The sequence below is a fragment of the Pyrus communis genome, chromosome 13, assembly GCF_963583255.1.
Source record: "Pyrus communis chromosome 13, drPyrComm1.1, whole genome shotgun sequence".
In the NCBI taxonomy this organism is placed as follows: Eukaryota; Viridiplantae; Streptophyta; class Magnoliopsida; order Rosales; family Rosaceae; genus Pyrus; species Pyrus communis.
In genome coordinates this window covers 7977396-7994535 of record NC_084815.1, presented here as the reverse complement: position 1 = coordinate 7994535, position 17140 = coordinate 7977396, and the positions used below count along the sequence as shown (strand labels likewise).

The window sequence follows — 17140 nt, the reverse complement described above, 5'->3', positions numbered from 1 at the left end:
CAGAGTCGTCCCTGTCTCCAATCTTTGAATTGTGTCATTTGTTTCACTAGTACTCCTTTTCGTTAACTCTATCAACTTTCCGTTAAGTTAAAGGATAAAAGAAGAATTTTATCCAAAAAAAAAAAAAAAGAACTTTTTAAGAGAAAGACTCGGCTCCTCAAAGATTGAGAAGGAACTCCTCTTTAAAATACCTTGTCACCTATTTAAAGAACTTCATGCTTATGATTGGAACTCCTTAAAGATTGACTAAACCATCTTAATTTTAATTAATATTTTGCATAGATGATCTTTACATAGTGATTTATAATATGAACAGTTCCAGTCACAAGCACAAAATTCTGTGGATAAACCATGAAGTATTTTGAGGAGGAACTCCTCATTAACCTTAAGGAGCCTAGCTCTTCTCTTTTGAAATAAATTAGATTGTTTTCTGTCTGAAAAGATCACTATACCCTTCAATTTGATGAAAAGAAAATAGGTTTGACCGAAGAACCATTCATGCAACACATAGTTAAGTTGGAGAATGGGAGAAACTAATATGAGAGTTCATGGATGAAATTAAACATGGGATATAGTTCAAGGACCTTCACTACCAAGCACCCTTCTTTTTATCATACAGGGATACAAAGTTCTTATAGAGTTAAACTGTCCCTCAAAGACGTAGCACTTAACAAATTTTCTCTCAATATTTTTGTACATGGCTATTATTCAGAAAGATTCGTTTTTTACATGGGCACTCTCTGAAGTTTACTTGAGTATGTTACATGCTCTCATGGTTAAGAGTACTAGTCTTCAAAATTCTTATGGGAATAGCTCTTTCCTTTTGTCATGCATAGAAGGACATAAGCTTCTCGCTTAAATTCTCACGCTCTAATCTGTATGTTCTGTCCACCTGTATATAATACATGTAGAAGAATTAATAAGTACGGATTGTTATATAGAAATTAGATCCGAATCGAAGTAAGTAAACTCGTGGCAATACAAAGCATACCTGAAGATGTAAATTATAGAAAACCCTGCCTCCATGGGACTCAAAGAAAGAAGCATTTTCTAGTTGAAGCCCCTCTTCCTCCAGATGTTGTAAGATCTCAAATAATAGATTGTTGTGGGTCTTAAAGGTGGATATTTGAATTGCTACTTCTCTATCGTTAAGACGGTAGGTTGAAACTGCAGATTGTGAACTCCGAGCTGTGCTTTTTATTTTTCTCTCCTTATGCATTGCATCTTCTTGCTTAGAAGCTCTTGATAAGAGTTCCTCCCTCTTTCGGTTCAGTCCCTCCACTTGCTTTTGGAGTTCCGGTATGTATTTCAGTGCATGCGAAATTGTATTCGGAATGCTTAGTTTTTTCTGTAATGGATCAGATGAAGTTTTCAAAACTTTGAGTACATAGGATATCCATAATTTGTGTCGATTATTGAACTTTACTAAAACTGTTAAACTTTCTCTCTACTTGTCGAGACAGTTACACATTGTCACAAATGTTGATAACAATATATCAATTCGGACTATTATACGGTAAAAGTTAGTTTCAATCTATACATACTCCAAATTAGTAGTATGACAAATAAATAACATGTTAAGTCTCTTCAGAGATGTAACATTACCAAACTAATATTTGAAATTATTAAGAGAATTCATTTTGGTACATACCGTTTGATCTGCAGGAAGGAGTGAACGCAATGAGGCATACAAGTTATTGATTTTCTTGCGACGATCACGCTCACTAGCATTATGGTTAAGTTTCTTTGCCATGGGACCGGTGACAGTTGTGGATGGTGTGGAACGATCAAGGTCAACTTTTGGGTGATGAGATGGAAGTAAATGAAGGAATGAGTCTGCAGTTTGATCATCATTAGTCGTAGTAATGTCCTTGCTGTAGAAGTAGTTGTGGTTCTCATGGCTAATAGAATCTTGATCTAAGGACCATCCAATGGTTGAAAACAAAGGAGGAGACAAGGCTAACATCTTGAACTGGTTAGTTTGGTGCTGCGCTGATGCCAATTAAATTTGCGTAGAAAGTGAGATGGGCATGTCATGTATATATACAGATAGCCATCATATTTTGGGATTGATCACAACATTTGTTATTAAAATGTAGGACGGTTAGTGTTCTTAATTGGTTAATTAAATAGTAATACTGATTTGTCTTTAAAGAAAGAAATATGCATATTACAATGAGATGACTGAGAAAATGACTTGTCAACTTCAACTGCGTGTGTGGGCATGTGTCTTCTGTTTGAAAAGAGATCTATGTGGCTTAATTAAACATGCATGATTAATTAGGTAAAGAGTCTACTATGCCAAAATATTTGCACCACAGCGTGTATTCAAACCCCGTCGATTCCCTAATATATCACCTAATCTAACAAATTTATCGTTTAAGGAAAAAAAAATACCAAACTATGGTGAGAATGTTAATTAGGGTTTTGGAAAAGTAATTAACATTTAAATGTTTATTATGGTTTGGAAAAGCGATTAGAAACATTTGGAACCCTATCCCTAGAACAAAATGTTGAAAGAAAGATACTTGAATCCACCTCATGAGTTGTATCACCTTTTTCACTCCTTACAGCTACTTATTTTCATATTAAAAATTTCTTAAGTAAAACCATTTATCTTTTTAACTTCATTTAAAGATCATCTTTATAAATGTCAATCAAATCAAAGGTAGTTTATTGTATTGAACAAATTTAACGGTGTTAGTACGAAATAAGATTTTCATGATGAATTATCTTTATTTGACACATAGGCGACTAAATAATTCCGATTTGAATAAATGTTTTGTAGATATGAAACTGAAATGATGATTAAGAAAATGAAGAGTTCCGGATATGAAATGTGTATAACAAAGTTTCGCTAATAGTAAAGGGTAGATAAGGTCCCATAGAGTGGATGCAATTATTGTTCATCTTGAAAAATGCTTTTTTTTTGAGAATTTTCTGAAGATTAAAAATTAGAGAACTGAATAATTGATATATATATATATAGAGAGAGAGAGAGAGAGAGAGAGAGAGAGAGAGAGAGAGAGAGAGAGAGAGAGAGAGAAATAATAAGACTAAACAAAATGGTTGGAGTGCAGACAACGCGTGCCATGCATAACATACACGAGGCCAGGAGGGAGTATGTCACATATACCACGTGCATAGGCTGCTGAGTCGCATGGAGACTCACATCTTTCTTCCTCTTTATTCATGGTTTCCACTTTCCAAGCTTATTGGTTTGCACCAAAACAATTAGCTATATATTGCAAACATGACGTTCACTTTCTTGACATTTTGGCTTCTTTTGTGTGTTTTTTATGAAAAACGTCTTCAAGTGTACATTCATACATTTATTTGTGAAAAATTTTGGCGTTCATATATTTGTTTGTGAGAATTTTTTTATTGCAATCCATTGTGGAGACTGAATTTCAATGAAATCCACATATTTCGTTGTTGTTAGAATTTAGTTCATTGACCAATTATCCCTCACACATTCACCTTATTATGTCGCAAGTGTAGAAACCATCATGTCAATTAATGATTTTGTTTTATTAGAGGTTAATTCAGTATATTGTATAAAATATATGGTAGGACTAATATTACTCAATGAAAATTCATTCAAATTAAAATCATTTACTATCTAATAGTGTGATTCAATAAATAGACGAACACAATGTAGCCAACAAATAATGAATTTTCATGACTATTATCAAATGGCTAAATGATGATTTGACCCATTATAGCAAAGAATACCCTTGAACAAAGACCATAAACATTCAATTTTCTAGTGGGCCCAAACAATACATACAATAAGTATTAAGTAGTTAGTAAGTTATTACGGCACTAACATTTCTCTTGGACCTAGTCTCCAACGTAATCTCGATCATGAAAAAACAAATACAATTTTAGATCATTTTCAAATTAAAGTGCACCTTTGCAAAAATTCATCTAGATAAAAAATGAGTTAACCAATTGATTATTTTCGTGACCATTTCATTATTTCTCGGTAACATTGTGTTTGTCTTTTTTATTTTGTTACATTTGGAGAATTGAACACTTTTTTATTCGAGTAAATTTTTGCGTGGACTTTAATGAGGACCTAAAAAGTGATAGCGGTAGGTCATGAGAAATAAGTGATTAGCATTATATTAACTTACTAATTAGTTAATATTTTAGCGCTAAACAAGTTAGACGAAGCAAGCCACTCATTTGGCTAACTCAATAATGTAATCTCACAATCTAAGCCGTCCAGTTTTCAGATCAATAATCAAAGTCTAATACATAAAATTTAGAATCTAACCTTTGAAGGGTCATTTTTCTGTCCTAACCTTTGAAGGATCATTTTTCTGTCCTAAGTAATCAACCTTGTCAGTAATTGGATCAAGTATAAAGAAAATTGAGTATAATTAAAATGTGGTCGGCTAATTACATTTTACATCTTTTGGTTTGACGTGATTTGTAAAATGGGTTATGGGGTTCCAATTTTCTCACATTTGCACTTTGAGGTTTGAAATTGTATTAATTTACACATTTTGTCTCTTTGAACGTCTAATAATCCGTTAAATTAATGATGTTAGCCTATAACAGTTTAAAACTTACCGATTCATCAATTAAATAAATTATCATAACCTCAATATGTAAGACATATTCTGAAATCACAACAATACATTAGGATCATGAATAAATCAAATCAATATAAAATAAAAATCGACTAATTATATTAAACTTATTTGTAGAATACATAAGACATGGTTCTGAAGATGAAGCTATTGATCCTTGCGAACAAAGTAGAAGTAGTCTTCTACTTCCAGTACCTCTCAATGAACTCTACTATCAAAATAGGTTTGTAGTTTTCGTGAGTTTCAGTTGGTATGGAAGCAGGGACTACTCCTTGGTTTTATAGCTAGGATTTTCAACCAATTCCTTCCTATTATCGGAAATGATATCAACCCAAATCATGTCAAATCAATTAAAATCCCATCATGACTCTCATTCCTTGTAGTTACTTAATAAAGGCCCTTAATTGATTGCATGTAATTAGGACTCCAATATGTTTATTTCCTTAAGGCACCGAGGATCCTAGAGATTTCATTAACTTGTATGCCAAGTCAACTATTCTCTCAATAATTCTCGGCATAATTCATTGCCATTCACAAAATGGTTTTACATTCTCCCACTTGAATGTCAATGAGAATAACTCAACGAGATAAATATATATAGTGATCACTTGAGTCCACTAAAGTATGCAATCATACCTTTCAAGTAACTTGTCGCTTTGAGACTAAGTGTAGAACCAAAGAAAACAAGGCACACATTGGACAGTTCCTTGCACTCCATGATTACATGCACACTTAACTCAAAACACTATGTTACTAACAAAGTAATGATATCAAGAGCTAATAGTCAAAACATTAGCTCACAATAGTCGAACTAAAAATATGAAAATATATTTCGGTACAAAAGTAGTTCACAAAAGAACTTAGCAAGGTTGGTAACAAAACCCAACTTTTCTGTCAATTTAGAATATAATAAGAGAACAAGTAAAATACGACATGCTATTTACAAAACCAAGACCTCTTATTAAAAATTATGAACAAAATTTAAACAAAATTTACTCTTAAAGTATCAGTCACTAACACTAAAAAATTTTAACACAAAAGGTAATCTCTTGCTCCCACTAATTAACATAGACAAAATTATATAGATAAATTGTTATTACTCCCACTGATTAAGAGAGTAAAAAAAAAACTTTGTAAATGTCTACAAAATGAAACATATACCTTTCAAATACTCCCATTAGCAAAACATTAGTCATGGGATCTTGAACATAAAATTTGTGAGCTCAACATCTTTATTCTAGATATCGTAGGGAAGTGACTCTCGTGACTGAAAAACTATACAAAATCATTTGATCAGTTTTGTTCATCTAACATTTGACAAAAATAGAAAACTTTAACTAAATGTTTTCTTATTGCATCAAAAGCATATAATTCCATAACCATCTTTGGATAGAAACTAATTACATTAAGTTTGCATGGGTAAAACATAAAATACAAGGGCAAACGTATATAGCTTCAACACTTTTGAGCAGATGAATATACAATCTTGTCAATTTCATGCTTCACTATACATTGATTTATAGTTGTACTGAATAAGAAAACACTTTTGAGGAGATTAATTATCCATCAATAACATATAAATCACAAGTCCAATTTCTTGAACAACAAACAAGAATTAATTAGCAAAACACTTTTAAGCATAATATACTCATCAACCCTCCTTGAATTTCCTGCAAGATTAGTTGCATATATAACAAATAAAATATAAACAAGTATAATAATGTACATTTTATCTACCAAAAATATGACCATAAAAAGCATGCAAAATTGATGAGTGTGAAGCCCTTAATACATTATTTCTTCCACTTGGGCAAACACTCAAAATTGCAAGTTTAAACACTAGAGAAATAGGTTTTCATATAACAAAATATAGGCTTGTGTTGATGTCAAATTAACAACCAAATGTAAGTTGAATCAATAGATCAAATACATAAACTTTACCTAAAAGTAGGTTAGAATTAAAAAGTTCCATAAAAAATAAAAATAAAAACTTATGCAATGACTACAATTTTTATTTTATTTTAGTTCAATAACATCAAATTATTTTTTTTAACAATAATTTTAATCCAATTTAGAACTCAAAGCAAATTAAGGCAAAAGATTGACAAATTTACCTACTCATTCTCGATTATGTAAGATTCATCATGGAAGTAGTCAAGGTGTGGAGGATCGAACCAACTGCAAATTGCATGATTGTTACACCTTTGGGTAGAAACAAATCATGCAAAGGAAATACCTGCATAACTAGCCAAAGCATAAAATACGAAAAATACATATAGCTTCAATAGTTTTGGCCAGATGAAAATATGTTAGAAGTACTTTATGATTTGCTATAATACTAATTTATAGTTGGTAAATGATTTCCTGAAATTCCCTTTAGGACAAAAGTATTCACCATATAAATTAGAATTCTGATTTTCAAAATAATCATTTAGAACAATATTAATAATCTGTTTTGTTGGATATTCAATTATTCTCAAAAGATTAAATCAGACACAAGAGTATGTCGTTATTGACATTGAACAATAAAGTTCTCGAAAGAGGAAACATAGTTATTCAGTTATTCGATAAGGACCAATATGATCAATTAGTAAATTGATGCCACTTTCCCATTTTTGTCTCAAAAGACAATGATCATCATAATCAAAATTGATGACCAAACAAAACATTGGCTTGAGCAAAATAAACCAATACATCTTTAAATCAAAACTTAATCATTGTTGCCTAATAAAAGTCATTAGTATTGAGAATTTGTATAAAATAAGGACATATTGGAACTATAAACTTGTCTAATAATCGGTACCAATAGATGCTCACAAATCAGTAAAACAATATCCCAGAACACGACCAGTTGTTTGAAGTCCCAAAATTCAGCAGTACTAAGTTATTTTGTAAATTCACCAAACACTCAATTCTTGTTAGGTTGTCATGAAAATTTTCAACTATGAACTAGACATATATGGCCACTATTTTGAAAAATTTCATGATTTTTAAAATTTTATAAGTGAGCCAAAAATGAATTCGAAAAGAGAGGTGCTGCAGAAACTGCAGAAAATGTTCAGTACAGACCTGAGATTACAAATTCTCCAAATATTCATTGTTCATCCAATATGCATGAAAATATTTAGACATAAAGTAAACATACAAATCTGTTAATTCCCAAAATTTCATAATTTTTTAGACTTTCCAAGTGTACTAAAAGAAAATTAGAAATGGGATGTGCTGCAGAAACGACAAAAATTCTGCAGTACATACCGGAGACTAAATAATTCACAAAAAATTCAATTTTTCTCCAATATGCATGAAAATTTTCAGAAATGAAATAGACATATAAATTTACTGTCACCCAAAGTTCCATAATTTTTATATCTTAAAAGTGGACTAAAAATAAAATCGAAATGGAATGTGCTGCAGAAGCTGCGTAAATTCTGCAGTGTAGTTCTGAGGTTAAAAATTAACCAATAAGTCATTTTCAAACCAATGCGCGTGAAAATTTTCCAGACCTGAAATTAACATCTCAATGTATATCATACTAAAAGTTCATGAATTTATGAGTTACATAGATATATCAAAATACTGTGACAAATAGACTATGGTACAGAATTCCAGCAACATAGTGTAACACTTAAAATTTTACCATAAATCCATTTCTTCTCCGAAAGATGTGAAAATTTTTCCATTTGCAGAATATAACATGACATATTTGATTAAAATTGGAGTTAGGAAAATTTATCAAATTATTGTTCTGGAGTGATGAGTGAAATTTACAAAACCTTCTAATCAGATCATAATAAAATGAGATAAATATGCATTGATGAGAATTTGGCTAAACAATGACCATTCACTATATATTTGCTAAACAAAATGCAAATAGGTAACCAAAAAATTTCATTCTTTTGGTGATTACAACATGGAAGGCATCCCTTTTCACCATAAAAGAAAAGGATTTAATCATTTAGACAACTTCGCTTAAAGTCTACATAATCAAATATTAAAATTTATTCACCGTATCAATTTTCAATACAAGGGTCACACTACTATCCTTTTAATCTATTATTCAAAATTATGGATGGAATTGGAATAAAATGAAATTAAAAGTAGTCGAAAGATCCCAACACCTTTATCGTGGAATTGACATTTGAAGACTCAGAAAACTTGACAAGCGGGAGCATGCATAAGACAATAGTGTCATGATGTTTACAAATGCATCTCAATTTTTGATAATGCAAGTGTAAACTTGCGGATATTGTATTGTATTCAAAACTAAATATAAACCTTGAGAACATGAAACCAAAATTTGCAGCTCCTTTTATTTTCCCTCAATTATAAAAGGTTCTTTCATATAAGTTTTCTTAATCATGTGCATATGCTTATATAATCAGAAAATTGCAACATGCCTAATGCAATTCTTCCATTCAATAAAATATCATTAGAATTTTCATATTAAGAATAAGAGTGAGCGGAAGCATGAAATCTGATAAAATCCTATATGATGGCTCACCCACGAAAGCAGTATCCATAAGGTTAATTTGTTCCATCAACTCAAAATAATATGAATATAAACAAACTTACCAAATTTAAAATATTTAAAGGCTAGTTTATATCGCAATAAGCGGAAGCAAGAAAAATCCCAGAATCATATCACTAGAGCACGATTAGTCGAACCAAAATATTTATTTATTTATTTTTAATTTTAGGGTTTATAGGAGACAAAGAAACCTAAGAAAACTCACTTCTTTATGCCATATCCATGAAAGAGCCAAAAAAATAAATAATAATAATAAATTAAATTTCATGAATACTACTTATGGCTAGTTTGGTATTGCTGTGCTTTGAAAAAAAAGCTGCTTCTGCTGTGCTGTGAGACTAAGCAGCTATGAAATAAAGCAACAGAGTGTTTGGTAAACTTTTTTGTAAAAGTGCTTTTGAAAAGAAAAAAAAATAAAAAAGCAGTATTATAATGTTTGATAAACTTTTATGTAAAACAGATATGAAAAAAAAAAAACTGGTTTTTCAAAGCTGGGTTTTGCAGCTTTGTATTTTTGGCTTTTTACTGTGAAAAAAAGCTGAAGCTGAATGTTTACCAAACATAGAAAAGCTCCCAGCTTTTTTTAATAGCCACTTTTTTCAGAATCACCTCAGTACCAAACTAGGGCTTAGCGGCAACAGTATCCATAGTCACCAGACGCACCACCCAAAGCAATCTGTATATTATAGTCAATAGGAATCATACCAAATAGAATTATATCACGACTCTCTTTCATCCGAATCTTAAGCTTGTTGTGTGGCTCTGATACCACATGTAAGACATGTTCTGAAATCACAACACAAAATATTATGATCACTAATAAATCAAATCAATATAAAATAGAGATCAACTAATTATATTAAACTTATTTGTAGAATACAAAAGACATGGTTATGAAGATGAAGCCATTGATCCTTGTAAACAAAGTGAACAAAGTAGAAGTAGTCTTCTACTTCCAGTACCTCTCAATGAACTCTACTATCGAAATAGGTTTGTAGTTTTCGTGAGTTTCAATTGGTATGGAAACAAGGTCTACTACTTGGTTTTATAGCTAGGGTTTTCAACCAATTCCTTCCTATTATCAGAAAGGATATCAACCCAAATCATGTCAAATCAATTAGAGTCTAATCATGACTCTCATTCCTTGTATTTACTTAATAAATGCCCTTAATTGATTGCATGTAATTAAGACTCCAATATGTTTATTTCCTTAAGGCACAGAGAGTTCTAGAGATTTCATTAACTTGTATGCCAAGTCAACTATTCTCTCAATAATTCTCGGCATAATTCATGGCAATTCATAAAATGGTTTTACACAATCAGATCGAAAAACGCACTAAACCCTTGACAAGCCCATAGTTTATCAAGAAACATATATATAGATCATGCATATTAGGTCTTTGGGTTTCCATTTTCTCGTTTATAAGTTTTACTAACTATGCACGTTGCAAAAAATATGTGGTGATTTGGTGTATACGTAACCAACAAATTCTGACACTAAATGTGTTTTATCTTTTAACTATACTGTTTTGTCACTAAACTACCATATGGTATGCATAAGATTTTATTCTTATTTTAACTTAGGTTTGTGAATACATATTTTGTACATGGTGATGTGATATAAACTAACACACAAATTAAACCCTCTTTTTGATAGTTGTAGTATGTGAAAGTAGGGATCGTTCTAGGCTGGGGATTAGGAGGGTTGCTAATCTACACAAATTAAACTCTAAATCACTAACCTAGACTCAAAAACAGAAAACTAAACTTAAACAACTCAAAACAAGCTAAACTAACTCAAATAACACAAAACTGACTCAAATAACCCAAAACAAGCACTAAGGAGTGATTTGGACGAAAATCTAACTTTGACTCAAAACATGAACTAAAGAGAAGTTTGGACGAAAATTAAACTAAAAAAAACCTCAGAATACTAAATGGGGGTTGTTGTGACGAACTTAACTAAAACTAAGTAAATTGCAGAAACAAATTAAGTTTGGTACGAAATTGAGTGAATTAAAGGGTGAAGGGCTAGCCAGAGGGTCCTTCTCCACACATGACACATATGCATACAAATTGATTTCCAATTATTATTCCAATAAACCATGAATAACAATGCCCCAAGTTAACCGTGAACTGCACAAACTAACCATCAGATTTTCCTAAAGTCATTGAATTGGACTCAATGACGCAACCAAATTATTCTTATCAAGTTCCCTATATGAACTGCATAATAGAGATACATATCAAAGATCATTAAGTTCTATGAAAATTATAAGCATTGACATGACATTCGTAACTATGAATTACATGATACTCCTGCCATGGATTTACTTAACACAATCATGACTAGTGATTTCCACTACTTATAAATATAAGTTCATAAATATTAGGTGAAATTACCTTATATTTTAGCTTCAAATTCATGCATGCAAACTAAGTGTTCACCCTTAATTAACATACAAGAATAAGTTATCAATCAAACAGATAAGTAAATCGCATTCATGTTTTATGAAACAATAACTGGATGTAATCAATTCATATTACATATATGTTCATGGCTTTGAATTCACCTCTAGCTAAAACGAAATTAGTTCCATATGTTCATCATAATTCAAAACCAAATTAAAACAAACATTGAACTAAAACTAAGGATAGAATACACCTAGAAACACTCCAGCAATCCAAAGGTCTTAGATGGCAGGCACGGCTCCAAACTTTTCTTCTCCCTCCTTCCTTGCAAAGTTACAGCACACTATGTATTTTTCTAATTTTCTCTCTAAATCTCTCTCTAAGGCTCTCTCCCTAAACCTGCGGCAAGGATTATATATATATATATATATATATATATATATAGGTGGGGCACGACATTGTTTGTGGAGGAAAAGGATTGGTTGTTTGCATAGTTTTAGGACTCCTTAAATCAGATAAAAGGTGATTTAATATGATAAGGAATCCTTAACAGTCATACAATTAAAAACGAAATCTTCATCATTATGTTGGAAATTACCCTAAGACACAAACAAACATAAAAACAAAAACAATTCTAAAAACGACTCTTTTTGGGTTCTTCAAACACTCTTTTTTTATTTTTTTTTCAAATTTTCGGATTTTCTGTTTAAGACACATAAAAACACCTCAAAACATACTAAAAACACTTAAAAGCAATGAGTAACAACTTTAGAAGTGATAGGTGATAAAATCCCACGAAAATCATGCAAAAACAGCTTGTTTACCCCCCCCCCCCACCTTAAACCAAACATTGTGCTCAATGTTTTAAACAAAGACCCACACGAAAACAATCAAACAAAACAACTAACAAACATGACCATCATGGCAAAGTAAAAGCAATAAAGAGTAGGGTTTAGGAACGCAAATCTGGTTGTGGAGTGTTGGAGATTCCTAGGTCTTCTTTATTTGCGTGGGTTGCCTCCCAATAAGCGCTTGCTTTAACGTCTTCTAGCCGGATGATACCTCCTTTTAAGCTTCATTGGAGCCCACAGCTTGGAGGGGTATATCCTCCACGACATGCTTCTCAAAGTGCTCATAGTATAGTTTCAAACGATGTCCATTCACTTTGAAATCGTTTCCGGTCTTTAAACTTTGAATTTGGACTGCACCATAAGGAAAGACAATAGTAATAACAAAAGGACCAATCCATTTAGAACGTAACTTACCTGGAAACAATCGAAGGCGAGAATTGAAAAGTAACACTTTCTGCCCTATAAAGAACGTCTTGCTACGAATCATCTTGTCATGGAAAGCCTTTGTTTTCTCTTTGTAAATAAGATCATCCTCATAAGCCTCATTCCTTATCTCCTCAAGCTCATTCAATTGAAGCTTCCTATGAATTCTAGCGGCATCTATGTCCATATTGAATGTTTGGACTGCCCAATGTGCTTTGTGCTCCAATTCAACGGGAAGATGACATGGTTTCCCATAGGTGAGCCAAAATGGGGACATTCCAATTGGTGTTTTGTAGGCCGTACGATACGCCCACAATGCATCATTCAAACGCAAGCTCTAATCTTTTCGGTTTGGCCCAACGGTCTTCTCCAAAATCTGTTTGATTTCCCAATTAGAAACTTTGGCTTATGCATGACGTTATACTTCTTAAGCAGTACCTCAATGGTTCGATTGCAAAAATGGGAACCCCCATCACTTATAAGAACCCTTGGCATTCCAAATCTTGCAAATATGTTAGTTTTCACAAAATCTGCAACTACTTTGGAATCATTAGTACGGGTGGCTTTTGCTTTCATCCATTTCGAAACATAATCAGCCACAAGTAAAATATAAACAAAACCATGAGATGAATGAAAAATGACCCATAAAATTAATACCCCAAACATCAAAAATTTCGACAACAAAGATGGGGGCATGCGGCATTTGGTCTTTTGAACCAATGTTTCCGGTTCTTTGACAACAATCACATGTTATGCAAAACATTCTAGCATCCTTAAAGATAGTAGGCCAATAAAAGCCACATTCAAGAACTTTACGTGCAATCCTTTGAGTGCCAAAGTAACCTCCACATGCATAAGTGTGACAAAAAGTTAAAATCGAATGAGATTCAGAATCATGCACACACCTACGAATGATTTGATCATCACAATATTTCCATAAATAAGGATCATCCCATACATAAAAATGAGCATCTTTCTTAAGTTTATCTCATTGGTGCTTATTTAGAGTGCTTAGAACTTGTTTAGACACCAAATAATTCACTAAATCAGCATACCATGGCGCACTTACCTCGATGGACAGCAATTGCTCATCTGGGAATGTCTCAGGGATAAGCACGGCATCCTCTTCATGCACCATATGGCTCAAGTGGTCAGCCACCATGTTTTCACTTCCTTTCTTGTCCCGGATTTCGATATCAAATTCTTAGAGAAGAAGCATCCAACGAATAAGTCTTGGTTTGGCCTCCTTCTTCGTAAGTAAGTACTTCAACGCTGCATGATCAGAGTAGATTATAACTTTAGTACCAAGTAAATAAGAATGAAACTTGTCTAAAGTAAAAACAACAGCAAGAAGTTCTTTTTCTGTTGTGGAGTAGTTCAATTGAGCATCATTTAAGGTCTGGGATGCATAATCTATGACGTGTGGTTGCTTGTTCTTCCTTTGGCCTAAAACAGCTCCTAATGCATAATCTGAGGCATCACACATAAGCTCAAAAGGAAGAATCCAATCTGGTGGAACTATGATAGGGGCCGAAGTGAGCATCTCCTTGAGGTGTTTGAAGGCCTTCTCACATGCACCATCAAACACAAATGGCACATCCTTTTGGAGAAGTTGACATAGGGGTTGGGAAATTTTAGAAAAATCTTTGATGAATCGTCTATAGAATCCTGCATGTCCAAGAAAAGAACGAACCTCTCTCACCGAAATAAGAGAGGGTAAGTAGCGTACAAGATCTATTTTCGATTTATCAACCTCAATACCCTTGGCCGAAAGAATGTGACCTAAAACTATGCCTTGTTTTACCATGAAATGACATTTTTCCCAATTTAAAACAAGGTTAGTTTCAATGCATCGTTTCAAGATTAAAGTGAGATTATGTAAACAATCATCAAACGAATCACCAAAAACACTAAAATCATCCATGAAAACTTCAATAATCTTCTCCACAAAATCTGAAAAGATATTTACCATGCATCTTTGAAAGATGGCTGGTGCATTACATAAGTCAAATGGCATTCGACGATAAGCAAAAGTACCAAATGGACAAGTAAAAGTAGTCTTTTCTTGATCATCTGGAGCTATAACAATTTAATTATATCCCGAATAACCATCAAGAAAACAATAAAAAAAAAATGATAGGCTAACCTTTCAAGCATTGGATCAATGAATGGTAAAGGAAAGTGATATTTCCTTGTGGTGGCGTTGAGCTTCCTATAATCAATGCAAACTCTCCAACCTGTTTGGATATGCATTGGTACAAGCTCATTTTCAACATTCTTCACCATTGTAACTCCCGATTTCTTTGGAACAACTTGAACCGGCGAAACCCAATGGCTATCCGAGATGGGATAAATCGCTCCACAATCAAGAAGCTTGATAATTTCCTTCTTCATAACTTCCATCATTGGAAGGTTGAGTCGACGTTGAGCCTCTCGAGTTGGTTTAGCCCCCTCCTCAAGAAGTATGCGATGCATGCAAGTTGTAGGGCTAATACCCCTAATGTCGGCCAAGGTCCATCCTATGGCTGTTTTGTGCTCTTTCAACACCCGAATCAATTTTTCTTCCTCTAATGCCGTGAGTGTTGAAGAGACTATGACCGGCAACGTTTCTTTGTCTCCCAAATAGACGTACTTCAAATAACTTGGCAATGGTTTAAGTTCAAGAATTGGGGCCTGAATCACTGAAGGTAACAACTTATTAGTAGAAACGGGAATTGAAATTGGGATTGGAGACTACTAGGATGTTGTGGCAATGCCCCTATGGCAGCCACCATCTCGCTAATTTCATCACTAGGCACGGCCAAATTGGGTTCTAGGCCTAATCCCTCGGCAATTGTTGTTTCAAGGGGATCTTTGTCCAACGAATCTAGATAATCATGCACCAACGAATCAAACACATCAATAGAAAAATAAGAATGATCATCTTAGGATATTTAATAGCTTCATAAATATTAAAATGAATAATCTCGCCATTAAATTTCATCGTTAAAGTCCCTTTGAACACATCTATCTTGGTGCGGGCTGTTTTCATGAAAAGTCACCCAAGGATGATCAGCAATGGGGTAGAATGGGCTGTATCTTCCATGTCAAGCACGTAAAAGTCCACTGGAAAGATCAAATTATTAACCTGCACCAAAACATCTTCCAAAACTCCTTTCGGATATGCATTAGAACGATCGACTAATTAAATAATCACACCATCTTCTTTAAGCTCTCCTAAGTTCATAGATGCATAAATTGAGTAAGGCATGACATTAATTGAAGCTCCTAAGTCTAACATAGCATATTCAAACTTAGTATTGCCAATAACACAAGGAATTGTAAAACTACCCGGATCTTTGCATTTAAGTGGTAGATTCCTTTGTAACACCGTAGAAACATTCTCACTTACCTAGAGCACTTCCTTGTTCGAAATCCTCTTCCTTGTTGTGCAAAGTTCTTTCAAGAACTTGGCATACTTAGGAACTTGCTTGATTGCATCAAGAAGCGGGATATTGACTTGAACTTTCCTAAAGGTTTCCAGAATGTCTTTCTCATTCTCTTCTTTCTTTGATTACCTAAACCTGCTAGGAAATGGCACATTTAGTGGAATAGAACTAGAAAAGGTCGAATTTGGACTTACCTTGGTGGTTTGGGACAGTTTTAGGGCCTTAAGGGGCTGCGACAAGGATTGGTCTTCCCTTGTCGTGGCCCTTGTTTCCTGTTCTTCTTCTTACAGTAGCTTTTCTCCTCGTTAAGGCCTTGTTTGAATGGTTTTGGATGATTTCCAAGCTCCTTAACACTTCTCAACGTAATGGCCTTGGCGGTTTCAAAGCCTCTATTTGGATTCACAACGGTTAAACTAAGAAGTTTGCCTTGTTCTCAAAACTGCCCAAGGAACTCTGAATCTACCCCATTTGCTTATCTAATTCATCCACCTTTTTGGCTGATTTTGCATTGCTTGGGTTTGATTTTGGACTCTATGCTCCAAAATGGTTAATAATTGAACAATTTGATCATTATCCATGGACGAACCTGTTTTTGGTTGGGCAGATTGTGGTTGGTTTTGAATTGGTGCGTATGGCCTTGGAAACATCCCAGGGGGTGGTGGACGAAATCCTCCTTGTTGTTAAGTTTGTTGAGGCTCCCTCCACTTCATATTTGGATGATCTCTCCATCCCGGATTGAAAGTGTTGCCATATGGATCATGCCTAGGTTGATTTTGGCCTTGATAACCCACGGCATTAGCAGACTCCCATCCTCCATTCTCAATCAATTGAGGGCATTGCTCAAAGAGGTGTCCTTGCATGGTGCACATGCCACATACACTAGCTTTTTGCACTTTG

General features: G+C 33.6%; 1 protein-coding gene across 1 annotated transcript; it reads right to left on the bottom strand.

Annotated features, from left to right (window-relative positions):
* Positions 1-826: 826 nt before the first annotated feature.
* LOC137712012 (transcription factor ORG2-like) lies at positions 827-1966 on the bottom strand. Its single transcript, XM_068451164.1, has 3 exons — positions 1652-1966; positions 992-1348; positions 827-892 (listed from the first exon to the last, which is right to left on the bottom strand). Exons 1-3 carry the CDS (start codon positions 1964-1966, stop codon positions 827-829), a joined length of 738 nt encoding a protein of 245 aa, XP_068307265.1.
* Between the last annotated feature and the right edge of the window lie 15174 nt (positions 1967-17140).

What these genes read in the sequence shown, in the direction of transcription:
- LOC137712012 (XM_068451164.1), bottom strand. Translation starts at nt 1,966, where the DNA reads ATGTTAGCCTTGTCTCCTCCTTTGTTTTCAACCATTGGATGGTCCTTA. An exon ending in TCCTTCCTGCAGATCAAACG is followed by an intron (nt 1,349 to 1,651) that starts GTATGTACCAAA and finishes GATCCATTACAG; the next exon opens with AAAAAACTAAGCATTCCGAA. An exon ending in TCTATAATTTACATCTTCAG is followed by an intron (nt 893 to 991) that starts GTATGCTTTGTA and finishes TATTATATACAG; the next exon opens with GTGGACAGAACATACAGATT.